Source organism: Argopecten irradians, chromosome 9 (assembly GCF_041381155.1).
Source record: "Argopecten irradians isolate NY chromosome 9, Ai_NY, whole genome shotgun sequence".
Lineage (NCBI taxonomy): Eukaryota > Metazoa > Mollusca > Bivalvia > Pectinida > Pectinidae > Argopecten > Argopecten irradians.
Window position 1 is genome coordinate 19815687 of NC_091142.1, and position 15457 is coordinate 19831143.

A 15457-nucleotide genomic window follows, 5' to 3' on the forward strand; every position below is an offset into this window, starting at 1 on the left:
TGCTGTATAATTCATTGATGTATGAAATAGTGCTTGATATGTATTTGTATCAATTTATGTATGACTATAAACATGAAGTGCTAAATGTATTTGTTATGTGTGATATGTATGACTATAAATGTGAAAGTGCTACATGTGTTATGTAAAAAAGTGCTAAAATTTCTATTACTGTACTATTTATGCTTTACTGTGTAATAAATATCACTCTAATCTCATGTGTTTTATTCATCTTTTTCGTCCATAGATCCTGACTTGCAATAAAGTTGAATACAGATTTATCATATTAAACAACATTAATCGGAATCAACACTTTAATTGTGAAAATGTATTCAAAATGTTGCAAGTTCTTTCGTCTTTAAATAGTTTTTATGCAATTTTTGGGACAAATTTCAGACACTGACCATTTGTACTTTACTTTGACCTTGATATTAATGACAGACAAATTTCTGGTTTAACAGATGGATATGGTGATCAATAAGGTAACAAACATCATGATAGAGATACATATTTTTAATTCATCACAATTATTACATATAAATACTGCAACTTATTTGTTGATGCCTCTACAATAACCTTGTTGTGTCATCTTCCCCCCCCCCAAAAAAAAAGAACATCAAAACCTGTCTTTGTGACCATGCAACTACTTAATAAGACATGTAACGTTCTTGGAGTATCATTTGTACATTCTCATGAAAATTTCTGATCAGCAATTCATGATTTTGGATCAAAAGAGTTCAAATACGTCTAGGGGTGAATTAAAATTTGACTTAAATATGAATACCACTTACTTATATACGTTTCTGTTTGTGGCTTTTCCAGACAGTTTTCAACTCTAGTTAATACATGCAAAGATCTAGATTCTTGTAATGATTTTTTTTTGTCAGTGCTTTTGGAATAGATCCTCACCAACTTCTAATAGTTATTACAGTAGTGAGAATATTTTGCGAATACATTGTTTGTAAATTAGTCATATGGAGTATTTGCTGCTGTTAATTCCAGTGCACCTTTTAAACAATATTCACCCTCGGTTAACACATTAGAACATATTTATATATTAACAATATGAGTTAACATCCTCTTCTGTTTTTTGCATACCACAGAGTTATCTGCCCTTGCAGGTAGGTATTGATTGTGACGTTATATGTTTAAAAACAATATGGATTTCACTCACAAAATAATGGTGTCACAATGGATACCTACCCGCAAGGGAGGAAACTCTGTAATATGCAGAGACAGAATATTTACAAGGGAGGTACAAGTAAATAATCATGTAATAATAATTTGAGCATTAAAACTCTAGACCTCTTACAAAACAAAACTGACAACATGCACATAACATACCTTTCATCAGAACAAAGCTCTCTTTCTGTGATTGATTTTGGCTTTTGGAATGTGTATAATGTAATATTTAACATTTGTAGTAGCAAGCTGACATTTCATTTTTTGAGGATTGTAAAATATTTCTGGTGTTCAATAACTATCATGCATGTCCTTCAATTAATACATCTTCCAAAAACAGCAAAAGTCTTTCAAGGAAATGTTGGTGATCACACAAAATCACATAAACAGCACTGATTCAGACAGTACACTGTAAATGTGTCATAATAAGGGTTTCAAGATCCTAAAACGATGTTGGTAGAGTACGATTTTCTGTCGATTAGTCACATCTATTCCAGTGATTATCACATCACAGAAATCACGTCAAAATATGACGTCATAATTACAGGAAATGAGACTCATTGACAGCAAAGTGTGCCATACCATGTAGGCGATGGTACAAACATCAGGATTCCTTACTCCCTCCATTTTGAAAGTTGTTCACAAGTTTTGCGTCTGCTGCCATTCCATAGAAGACAGAATCTTGATTACTAAGGAGTTTGGCAGGTGAATCAAACTCTGCTATCTGGCCGTTACTAAGGACCATTACCCTGGGAAATTAAAAGGAAAACAACATACATTTAAATATACACAATATCTACATACATTTCTCCATTAACCATTGACTTGAAATTACATCCGGTTTTTTTCCCTATTTCAACAAATGAAGTGGCCTTTCATTACAATTAAACTTAAGATTGTGATAATTTCATGATGCATTAACCTTTTTTTGGTTATACTGTCAGGAGTTTTGAGAATTTCAAATCCATTTGACATTCATGTTGTAATCTACATTGTTGGTTCATTAGCAAACATGTCAAGATGTGGAAATCTTGGCATGTGAATAGAAATATTAAAGATGCTCCACCGCTGACAAATGGTATTTTTGCACTATCAAAAAGAAGAGCAGACGATTTAGTATTTTTCTTCAGTTACAAAAGTTACTAACTTTACACCATTACCACCATTGAAAAGTTTGAGCTTCTAATTTTACTTCAAGTTAAAGATATGAAAAATAATTAATTGCATCCCGAAAAATTCCATGTCACTATATCCTATATGGAATGAAGTAATGATTGCGCATGCACCAAAGGGGAAATAAATTATTTTATATTATTTTTTGTGTTAATTAGACATATATATACACGATTAAACAACAATTATTGTTCAAATAATGAATATCATTTATGTTCTGTCGGCGGTGGAGCATCTTTAAAGTTATAGATGCATAACAAGAAAAACTACCATATCGCCAACAGTTTTAAAAGCTTAAGTGAAAATATCAACACAGGTAATCATGTCTGCCAAGTGTATATATGTAACGTTTGGCTAGCTGAGATTTTGTTTTGGGTACTCAATTCTGTGTTAGCCAATTACAGTTATCTACCCTTTTTGGTAGGTAACAATTGTGACATCATTATTTCCTCAGCAAAACTCAAAACATTTTCTTAAAATATGAGGTAGTGCATGCACATACACATGCAGCGTCGTAACCAACACCTACACTCGCAAGGACAGATAACTCTGTGCAGATACAGAATAAAACACCCTTGAAACTTACTTGTCATAGTCGAGTACCGTGTTAAGACGGTGTGCGATGGACAGAACTGTACAGTCGTAGAACTCATTGTGTATGGTCTCCTGTATCAAAGCATCGGTCTGCATGTCTACAGCGGCTGTAGCTTCATCCAGGATCAATACATTGGTCTTCTTCAGTAACGTCCTGGCCAGACACACTAACTGTCGCTGTCCTACACTGTTAATGTACAATACGGCTTCAATGATAACTTTTCACAAAGTCTAAAATTATTTCAGGATTTCTTTGATTACCTCAGTGTCTCCTGCCATCTAATAGTGTTAAGTAAAATCATGATCAGTAATCTATCAAGGGTAACCCACTATTTATTGTTAATATTTAACCTGCAAAATAACAATTTGAATTAATATTTTTCAGTTTTCTAGTTTCCCTTATGTTGTATGGTATTTCTAAAATGTTTCGAAATATGGTGAAGCTCTTGACACAAAAACTTTGGGTTTCAATTTTTCAAGGTGTAGACGTACCAAGGACAGTTTCAAATATGTAAACAGGTTATCTCCCCTTTATTTTGTTTTAAATAAATAAATTATCAATATTTTAGCTGAAAAATAACTTTCATAAATGCTTTCAAGACCATAAACCATGAAATATAACGAAATAATTAATTCAGCTAATTTTTCAAAAGGAGACGAAAACAAGCCAAGGTATTGGTAACCTTATAAAACAACCCGGGTGGTGTAAGTGCTAGGAGGAATAAGAGTAGCATTACCTGAAGTTCTGTCCTCCTTCCCCACACTGGTAACTAAGCATCCCCGGTAACGTCTTGATGAACTCACTAAGATGAGCCTGTTGTAATGCGGTCCATAGCTGGTCATCATTGTACTGGTCAAAAGGGTCAAGGTTCATCCGTAACGGCCCAGAAAACAACACAGGGTCCTTGGGTAGAAATTACAAAAATAAATTTCACAGAAAACAGAACTGGGTCCAAGGAGTGAAATCTTAAATGACACAGAAAGTAGTAAAGGGATCTAGCACCGTAAGTATCAATTAAAGATAATTCAAGAAAAATGATGTCCTAGAAAATAAATACGAGACACAATGCCACAAAACAAATATTGGTAAGGAGGAAAGTTGGAGTACCTGGAGAACAAACACCACCCTGTGTAGCATCCGGCAACTACTCCACCTAGGATTCCAACTCCAAACCCAGAGATGGAGGGCCAGTGGTAAAATTTCAGAACATTTGAACATATTTCCACTTGCTTGCTAATAACATATGTATAACATGTATGACTTTAATCCTTACCTGTGGTAGTATAGTGAGTTTGTCACGTAAGTTATGTAAACCGATGTCTGCTATCCTAACACCGTCGATGATGATGCTGCCTCCAGTGCCTTCAATCAGTCTGAACAGTGACAGTGTGAGGGATGACTTCCCCGCCCCAGTCCTCCCAACGATGCCAATCTGTAAATGAGCATGATTTAAAGGTTAGAAGAATTAAATACAATTCAATAAACTTTTGTGTGAAACAATTCATTGCTTACTTAGTAAAGTAAATTAGAAGCAAAAGTACACCAAACTAAATTTCTCTTCTTTGGGTCAAAGGTTGTGGAATGGTCATTATGACCGACATTAAGCCTGAATCAAAGATAATTTTTCCCCATTTTCAGGACAGGACAAAACTTACATAATTACTCTAAACTTAATGACAGTAATAAACAATATCACACTTTACAACAGTTTTAAACCTTCAAAAACAGACTCTAAGTGGCTGATACAATTTGATTTTCTCAGCGGAATTTAAATATACCTTATCTCCCCCTAGTTTGAAACTTCTAGAAACAGATATGTCTCAAGAGGAAACATCAAAACTGAATCCAAAATTAAAGTGGCTATTTGAGACTGGCAGCCTGTCTACATTTGAAAATACAACAATAATATCCAGAAATATTGAAAAGTGTGTCTCTGATAAATTTTCTGTTGCCTGTAGCTTACCTTCTCACCATGGCGAATGTTGACAGAAATTCCCTTGAGAACTAGGTCAAGGTCATGTCTATATCTCATCTTGTAGTCCTGGAAAATTATCTCCCCTTGTCGTGGCCAGCCGGGAGGTGGAGGATTCTTACAGTGCCATTCCGCCTATAGATAATAAATTAACTTAATATTTCATAACATTATGCTTGATTTTTCAGGGAATTCAAATATTCTGATTGTATGAAGAGAGTGTGTATGACATTCAACATTTAAAATAAAGACAAAAACAAGAGGCCCCAAAAAAAATAAACATTTAATATCAATATAACAATATGCCAGTTTTATAATATTTTATTGAGACAATGTAGTTAGCCAAGTCTGTGGTGTATCAGAGTTATCCGCCCCTTTTTTCCGAATCACTTCTGTGTATGAACTGTATCACTTCTTATTATATGCCTACGTGACGGTAGCTAGTACAAACAAGATGCTCTGTGTATCCATAACATATTAACAAATACTTTGGTGATGTTGGAAATTCTTCATCAAAATAAAATATTTTACCAGGCCACCTCAACCTGAGCCCAAACAAATCATGGCCATGGTAATGTTATAATTCAGACATATTCCATCTTTGCACATTACAGAGTTACCTCATTTATGGGTATATAACCATTGTGACATCATTATTTTTGTGAGCTAATTCAAGTTGTATTTTCTGAAATGTATGATGTTACCCTCAAAAACACACAATATCACAATCCAGACTTATCAAAAGGGCAGATAACCCTGTAATATGTAAATACAGAAATAAATGGCATACCTCTGACTGGACTTCAGAGTACTCCTTGATCCTCTCCACAGACACTGTATTACTCTGTAGGTCACTAATGTTTATCACCAACACGTTTAGTACACTCGTCGCCTGGCAACAGCAATGACATCAGTATATCAGAGAGTACAAGACAAATATTTAATCACAAATATCAATAAATCCTCCCAAACATATTCTATAGGCTGGTAATTTTCTCAGGGATTTCTCAATTCCACATGATATTGACTTGATTGTGGAAGTTAAGTCCACAAACTAATGAATAATGGGTATTATATAAATATTAATTTATTTCCTCCAAACTGGAGATCACAATTTCACATTACAATAATATTTATATAAATAAAGACAATGATATATGCAAAATTCTTATTGCCATATCATGACAAATTTGTTCAAATTGAATTTTCTTGTTTTAGGTTAAATTGTGAAATTATTAATTGAGACATTCTAACTTCTCTTCATTTAAGCCAATGAATCATAACATATATCCAATCTGATTTTTTTCTTCAGTTTGCTTTTATTAAAAGAATTTTAAAGACTTTTGACTATTGAATGTAGAGCAAAGAGGACATTTCAGGGGAACAGAAAACAAGTTAAAAGTCAGAAACATATCTGCAACTAATTTCAGTTTCATGTTGTATAATGAAACAAGGACATAGTCATTCAGATCCCCCGCCAATGGAGATATCAAAGCTGAAGTAAGTTTGATTGTGGAGACTTATGTGTATGAAAAAACAACAGGAAAAAGGAAGTTGAGCTAAAGAAATATGGAGTATAATTCAAGTAGAGCGGGGCAGCAATTGTTGAATCAGGTATACAGCCTTGACATAAATATTAGACTATATACACAAAGATGGGTGGAGTTTTGAAGTAACATTTACCATTTACCATGATATTTTCAGCAATGTTTCCATGGTAACGGAAAAAGTGCAAAAAATGAAAACCTAAAAACAGCAAAAGGTACTACTAGACCATAAGAACAATGTGTCTATGAAGTTCCATGGAAATATCTCTGCTGGTTTTAGAGTTGTGCTCCGGAAATGAACCTGCTACCAAAATATGATATTTTCAGCAATGTTTCTATGGTTACAGAAAAAAGCACAAAAAGTGAAAACCTAAAAATAGCAAAAGGCACTACTAGACCATAAGAACAATGTGTCTATGAAGTTTCATGGAAATATCTCTGCTGGTTTTAGAGTTGTGCTCCGGAAACGATTCTTACACAAAAAATCTGCCATTTTCAGCAACCATGGTTACAGAAAAAAGTACCAAAAGTGAAAACCTTAAAATAGCAAAAGGCACTACTAGACCATAAGAATAATGTGGCTATGGAATTCTGTGCATATATCTCAACCGGTTTTCCAGTTATGCTGCGGAAACGAACCTGGTACAAAAATATGATATTTTCAGCAATGTTTCCATGGTTACGGAAAAAATGAAAACCTAAAAATAGCAAAAGGCACTACTAGATCATAAGAACAATGTGTCTATGAAATTTCATGGAAATATCTCTGCTGGTTTTAGAGTTGTGCTCTAGCTGGAAACGATTCTTACACAAAAATCTGTCATTTTCAGCAATGTTTCCATGGTTACAGAAAAAAGTACAAAAAGTGAAAATCTTAAAATAGCATAAGGCACTACTAGACCATAAGACCAATGTGTCTATGAAGTTTTGTGGAAATATCTCTTCTGGTTTTAGAGTTATGGGCCGGAAACGAACCTGGTACAAAAATATAATACTTTCAGCAATGTTTCCATGGTTACGGAAAAAATGCAAAAAAATGAAAACCTAAAAATAGCAAAAGGCACTACTAGTTAGCACACCTGTCATTTTTACCTGTAACGCATATGATATAGACAGACCAACCACTGCTCCGGACTGACCAGGTGAAAAAACACCAAATAAAGCTGCGGCTAGGATCAGTAAATTTCCCAACAGCTCCAGGCGGACTCCCAACCATCTACAGCATTCAAGGGGATTAAATTCTAAATTAGTTATATATTATCTTCTTTTGCAATTCATTAAATATTTCAATATACAGTAAACCACATTTATAATGGACATACTTTTAACACGGTTCCTATAAGATATACATATGTAAGCAACACCATATTTGTACAACAAATAATGGTAATATCTTAATATTCATAGCAAAGTAATTTTGTTGGTCCCTTGAAATTCGATTGCATGTTTTAACATAATGAACTATCATTACTAGTTGTAGATTTTAAGGAATCGATTTAATGTTATATTCATATTATAGAATAATGTATGTCATTACTGCTGACTAGAACACCTAGTCATTTCTTTTTAAACAATCATTCCATATTTTAATTTAGAAATTAGAAGCTAAAAGACTTTAATATCAGATTTGCATGAGAGGACACTACTGAGATACAACAACAGCAGTATCTTTCTTATCTTAACTAGCTGTGAATTTTAAAGTTTTGTAGTGATAATTATAGACGATGGCAGATGCCACATACTGGCTACTGGTCAGTGGTTTTTCTCCTGGTACTCTGACTTACCTTCACCAATAAACATGACATGTTCTAATAATTGACCCTGGCTGTAAATAGGATGTTAAACTAATAAAACAGATATAATGTAACAGAGACCTAGCTGACACAAAGTATGCATAGTAGAAGACGAGGTTTTGGTCGACGCGATCCATGGATTCCTTGATGAAGCGGTCCTGTGCTCGGTACGCCCGGATCACACTCGCCCCCGACACACTCTCGCTGAAATGATTATAGACTGGAGACCGCGTCATTGACTCAAGCCGCTTCAGCTGCCTTGATGTGGGGATGTAGAATTTCTATCATGGAAAAAAATGTAACAAAAGCTTTAAAAATATTAGACAATGAAATCATCTCAAAAACACAATCAAAAATATACTCTAACTCGTCAGTATGGACATCAATTTCACCTAAAATAGATGGTTCTAGACAAACATAGCATGGTTAAAACAAATAATCTACAAATCTATTAATAACTTTAACTATTGGGTAAGAATACTTGAAAAACGGCTGTTCATTTTCACATGATTCTAAGATCTAGTACACCTAAGATTTCAAAGAGAACACCTTGATATCTAAGAGTACACCTAAATTTCAGAAATAACAGGTATAATTACAGGTAATAAATTTCCTCACCAGTATGATGAAGTAGAGAACTGCCACAGGTACAATGATGATGAGAAACTGCGGGGTATTGACACTGACCACGATCACTGTACTTAGAGACAGGAAGAAGGTATTCAGTGAGATACGACACGTGATTGGCAGATTATTGTCCATGATATCCACATCACTCGAGAACCTGTTTATGATTCTACCGATCGGTGTCGTGTCGAAGAAGGTCATCGGACACCGCATGATTGTGAGAAGCATTTTCTGGTGAAGTTTACCGGCGGCGACCACCATCCTCACGGCTAGCATCAGACCATAGATCAGGACAAAGACAGCTGTGTGGGATCAAAATACTAGTTAATAGTGTAATCTCTAATTATATATAAACTTTATTTATTTTACATCTGTTGCAAAACAAGTCACACAACTTGCACAAATCACTTCCAGAGGTTTCAATATCAGGCAGTACCCAGTACTTTTTGCCAGGTAAACTTAGCCGTGTAAAAGTACCCCCTGAAATTGCAGTTGTACCCCCTCTCCTGAAAGATAATGAAACCCCTGTGGCCCAGATGAAAGCTCAAGAGGGTCTTAGATGGGAAGAAACAGGAATGAACTGAAAACCCATATGATCGGGAAGGTGACCCCTGATCTTTCCATGTCCTTACAGGGAATCAAATCCCAGCCAGCTAGGTGAAAGGCTAGTAGCGTAACTACATCACCTGATCACCTCATATAATCTCTAATTCTTTTAGTGTTTTTAATTTTCACAACATTCAAAACATAACGGTCTAGTAAAATTTGAAAATAATAGGACCAAGATTTTGTCTAATCTTTCACAAAATTATTGCAGAGAGCAATTTAAAATAAGAAATCAAATAGAGAAACCTACATTATATGTAAACAGCCCTCATGGTTTCAGTCTGGATTTAAGTCAACATACGATTTAGTAAAATTGGGAAAAAAGAGAATCAGCGGTGCTTATTGGATCAAACAAGGACATAGTCATTCAGATCCCCCGCCAGACTTCCGGTTGTGCCATCTAGAAGATCAGACGTGTTCCAGAGAGCTCTCGTCAATCTATTCGATAAATAACTAAGTATTGCCCATCCAACCTCCAAAAACCCATCAAAATGTGAATTAAGTTTAGATTGTACAGTTCATCATCTTATTTTTTTCATTTTTAGCTTTTAAACCCATTATTTTTTGCCTTCCCGTAAAACAAAATGTGACTACGTAAGCCGCCATCTTGGTTCCTTTGTCCGGCTGGTAAAATTAGGTAGTTGTTAATACCTTTCCTCCTCTACTTTGGTCATCATGATGTAGTTAAATATCATAATTTATCTCGTGAATAACGTGTATGGTATAATTTACCACAACTACTCGGGATTTTTGGCTATCAGTTTCAATATAATGGATTCCTATAGCCGGTCATCGTAACGCCTGTACTACTGAACGAGCCAACATGTTGATTCGACCTTCACAGAAATAGATAAGTACCAATTTAATACCCTTCATCAATCAACAAATACGTTAATTCCCATCTCATGGCTAATGTACCAATGGTGATTTATTGACTTTCCCCAGTACCACATACTCTGTATCTTGATACTTCGTATTGTTTACATTGCGGCTGCGAGTCGGCCTAATGCCATGTGGTAAATTCCCTCACCTTGTAATATTATACGTAAGCCATAAATAGTGGATAAACATGTAGGTTGTATAATGTGTAACTAACTATGTTGAGTCGGTCAATTAAGATTTTATACTTGTCCTTGTACTGACTACCACTCGCCGTTGTAACTTGACCCCATTGTTAAACAGTGTTTAGTGTACACGGAGATGTAGTAAACAGGCTAGTTTGAGTAAGCCGTGTGATACAATATTACAAGTCATATATAGTGGATAGATATACATGTTTTATACCACGTAATTAATTATGTGGAGCCTGTCAACTAAGAGTTATATCTGTACTGTATGAGCCCCACCACTCGCCTGTAACCTGTAACTTGACCCCATTGTTGAACAATATAAAATTTAGTGTATGTGGAGATTTAGTAAACATGCTAGTCTGAGATAGCTTGGGTTAAACAGTTTTTGATATAGGCCTACCGAATATTAGTAATTAGTAAACATCATCATGCTTCAGTAACATACGGCTATATCATGAAATAATTCATTAATAAACAAATTGATTTAAACCAATAGACTAGCTTGGTGATATATCGACATACATGAGCGATAAGAAACTAGACAAATTCCTTCAGAAGGCACGCCAGGATGAGGAATCACCACCACCTAGAACAGTGCGCGCTCCGATCCTTCTGACGGATAGCAAAGGGTATAGTCTATCTAATTGTGGTGTCAACAATTTCCCCTTGACAAATTGGTGTGAGGCGGGAGCGAACTCTGCCAGATTAGTAGACATCCTAAAAAGGAAACTGAGACCAGCTGTGGAGAAGGATGGCAGTGTGTTAGTCTATTTTTGGGGCGGTACATGTGACCTTACAACTAAGTACGGCAAACAACTATCTGTACGCAGTAAAGATGATTCTACAGTAGAAGATATTTTGCGACAGTACAATATCGCTTTAGACTTTGTTAATAAACAACCCAAGGCATTTATCAAATTCGTCGACTGTCCTTACATTTCCGTCCAAAGATGGAACGACTGTAAAGGAGTACTTAAAGAAAGCGATGAAACAGAAGATGCTGAGCTTCGGCGACAAGTGGACCTTCTGAATAACCATATTAATGAACTTAATGATAAACTTGCAGAGTCGTCAGTCAAAGTCAACAATCTTACTAAGAAAAGTAAAGGCGGTAAACGTGTAAAGAAAACATTCTATAGGATCAATTTCTCTCTGTACAGAGACGGTGTACACCCCGGCCCTAAGTTAGCCGAATCCTGGAAACAACTTATTCGCCTAAACATCAACAAGAGCTGTCAGGTACCAGAACAGGATATTCTCCAACTTGATACAGATGATGACAGTGAGAACATCTAACTAATATATTCGTCTGGTATATCACCTGGCTAATCTTGTATTTTGTATTGGTACATTAACTGTGTTCATTATACACAAAATTGCAAACAAAGCCGTTACTAGAGTATGAACATTTTGTAGTCTAATTAAGACCTTACTTATATTATTAGGTTTAAGCTTAATGGTCGGCATAGTAACTGTGCTACCCATAATCTATTTTAATACTTAATATGATGTCTTGTGTCCTGCTCTGTTCACCGAGTATGTAAATAGACAACAGACCTATCTGTTTGATATCACATTTACTATGTATATGTCAAGGTGTAGACTTGTGTTATTACATTCTGCCTACATGATATCCGTGCTAGTCTAGCTAACAGCTCATATTGTATATATGATAACTTGTTACTACTCATTAACTGACAGTCACGGAATCTTGCTAGTTGGGAAACATACTTTAACTTGTTGAATCAGATCAATCTTGCATCTATAATACATAGTTAACGTGAAACCTATCTACTATCTATGGTATACAGACCGGCATGGTATCCGTGCTAGTCTTAGTCAACTGGTCACACCTATAGTCCAGATAATTACATGCATAGGACTGTTTCGCGACTACTTACAATTTGACCGGCATGGAACCGTGCTAGTCGATTTAAGATTTCCGGTCTCGGATTGATATTCACCGAATCTGTGCTGTGGTATAAACTATCAACCATTACATCATCACATGGACCACCAAGGTATCCGTGCCATCTAACCAGTTAAAAATACATACTTTTTAGTCTGGAACATTAATTCATCAGTTTGTGTTGTATGTCTATAGAAGTTCGTTATCTTGACCGGCATGGAAACGTGCTAGTTGAGTGAACACATATACAACCTACTGTTAACTCTATACCTAACAATGGACCAATCTAGGAAGAGACCCTGCCCTTCTCCTGGAGGAGATGAGTGTGCAAGATGCGATGGGAAACTTTTAACCAGAATGTTTATAGTCTGTAGTGGTTGCAACTTGAACTTCTGTCCTATATGCGCTAACGTTAAAGAAAGCGTTGTGAACTTAGTCGCGGATGGAGAAATGCCAGGATTTAGATGGTCATGCTTTGCATGCACCAACACACTACCAACTCTGAACAACATCAGCAGAACTTTGTCAGAAGTCAAGGATACAAACAACAGACGCTTGTCAAATTTAGAGAACAAAACCGCTTTGCTCAATACCAAAGTACACACTCTAAAAATGGAGCATGACGACAAAATATCACAGCTATCTAAGGATATAGAACAGGTACGCCTAACAGCTGTTAATGAAATATCATCAGATATTGAAAAAGTCATTGATGGCAGAGTGAGAGAATTAGATGACAGAAGGAGAAGGAATACAAATATAATCATATTCAACATCCCTGAGAAAACCAGAGGAGATGGTCAACAGAAGAAAAAAGAAGATGAAGATGACATCCGACTTCTGACTTCGAAAATAGGTATAGCAGATTTAGAGTTAATTACACACTTTCGACTCGGTAAATATGATGAAACTAAAACCAGACCACTGAAAGTAATTCTAGGGAACAAGCAACAGAGGAAAAAGATACTAGAAAACGTTATGAACATCTCTAAGAACTGTCCATCACACCTTAAAAAAGCTGCTATTAAACGAGACCAAACTAGGCAACAACGAGAGGAATTCAAAGAAAAAAAGACTAAGAAGACTCCACTTCCTAACACTAGTCAAACAATACCAAAGGTGCTTCATCACACCCACTTAGAATTGGACACAGAAAGCACAACAGACTTGTCCTCAACAAGGCACAGTCTCCCGATTTTCAGTCCTATCGGGATAAATCACCATCTTCAGGATAACAATCTATATTCCGAGTCTCACTATTATAATCTGAAAACATGTCTATCATGTCATGACATCGACCCTGATCAGACTATCCTTGGGAATGCTCCAAACATGCAATTGTTCGCTACATCAGGGCAACCTAGCAGTGCAGAATAGGAGAATAGTTTTACCACTGTACATAGTGATTCTTTTAACGACCTTCTCATATTTTATTCAAATGTAGACATTTTATCTACTAGCAAGATGGATGAACTTCAGGAACTTGTAGAAAAATCATTACCCAGTATAATCCTACTCACTGAAATCCACCAAAAAAATAAGATATTACCTCTGGACAACAGTTTTTATAAAATACCTGGATTTAGATGCTTCACCAACAACAGCGAAGGACGTGGAGTAGCCATTTATATCTCGGAACAAATGACTGTCCAGCAAGTAAAATTTACAACAACCTTTGAAGAGTACCTAGCTGTTGAACTCAAGTTGAGTAATGGTGACAAGCTACTTATTGTGAATATCTACCGTAGCCCCAACAGCACAGCTGAGAATTTCAGCTACCTAACAAACTTAATGAGAGAAATGTCAACTAGAAACGCAAAACACATTCTGATCACTGGAGATTTCAACTTTCCTGAAATAAATTGGACCGACTGGACAACATGTACGTCAGAAAACCATATATCTACTCGTTTCTTGGAGTGTGTTCGAGACACTTTTTTATACCAACATATCCATAAGCCTACCAGATATAGGGAAGGTCAAAATCCATCTATACTGGATCTAGTTTTTAGCAACGATGAACAGATTGTCAACGATGTTAACTATCTTCCAAGTATCGGAAGGAGTGACCATATTTTATTGTCTTTTAAACTGAGTGTATCACATAGTGATAATCATACTAAACAGGAGAGGAGGAATTATCACAAAGGGCATTACGACGCTATACGCGAAGAACTAACCTCTGTCAACTGGCTAAACATCATTCAAGTTGAGGACATGTCAACGACCCAAGCATGGAATGTTCTTGTTGAAACCATAACTAAACTAATTGAAGATAAAATACCCGTGAACAAGACATCCCCAGTTAGGAAGCGTTGGAAGCCCCATCTTGACAACGAAGCCAAGCAGTCCATCCGACAAAAAAGGCGGAAGTGGGTCCGATACCTTCATTGTAAAACAGAAAGTAACTTTAAAGTGTATCAGAGAGCCAGGAACACTGCAACACGACAGATCCGACGTTCACACTATCATTATGAAAAGAAACTAGTGCAAGACATCAAAGATAACAGCAAGCTCTTTTGGAAATATGTCGGAGAAAAAACACGAACAGGAATGTCTATAACCAACGTGGTAAAAGCGGATGGTACACACACCACTAACCACTATGAAACCGCCAATGAGCTGAATAACTACTTTGGATCAGTCTTTATATTAACCCACCAGAAAGTGAAGATCCACCACACTTCCAAATGAGACCATATCAAACAGAACTTCATGATATCGAATTCGACAGGAGTTTAATTGAAAAAACTATAAAGAAATTGAACCCTAATAAATCTCCAGGGCCTGACGTCTTTCATCCTAAACTTCTTGTTGAAACTTCAAATGAAATATCACAACCCTTGGAAATCATATTCAGGAAATCTTTAGACGAAGGGAAAATTCCAGACGAATGGCGAATTGCAAATGTGACTCCTTTATACAAGAGTGGAAACCACAACAAAGTGGAGAACTACCGTCCAATAAGTCTGACTTCAATCCCAGG

At 36.0% G+C, this 15457-nt stretch overlaps 2 protein-coding genes across 2 annotated transcripts; one reads left to right on the forward strand and one right to left on the reverse strand.

Moving 5' to 3' along the window:
- Positions 1-188: 188 nt before the first annotated feature.
- Positions 189-9184, reverse strand: LOC138331721 (multidrug resistance-associated protein 1-like). Its single transcript, XM_069279472.1, has 9 exons — positions 8878-9184; positions 8341-8540; positions 7559-7682; positions 5710-5811; positions 4911-5054; positions 4221-4379; positions 3684-3850; positions 2939-3133; positions 189-1928 (listed from the first exon to the last, which is right to left on the reverse strand). Exons 1-9 carry the CDS (start codon positions 9160-9162, stop codon positions 1784-1786), a joined length of 1521 nt encoding a protein of 506 aa, XP_069135573.1. The 5' UTR covers positions 9163-9184; the 3' UTR covers positions 189-1783.
- Positions 9185-13935: 4751 nt separating this feature from the next.
- On the forward strand, positions 13936-15165 carry LOC138330608 (uncharacterized). The gene has a single exon (XM_069278167.1). It carries the CDS (start codon positions 13936-13938, stop codon positions 15163-15165), a length of 1230 nt encoding a protein of 409 aa, XP_069134268.1.
- The last annotated feature ends 292 nt before the right edge of the window (positions 15166-15457 follow it).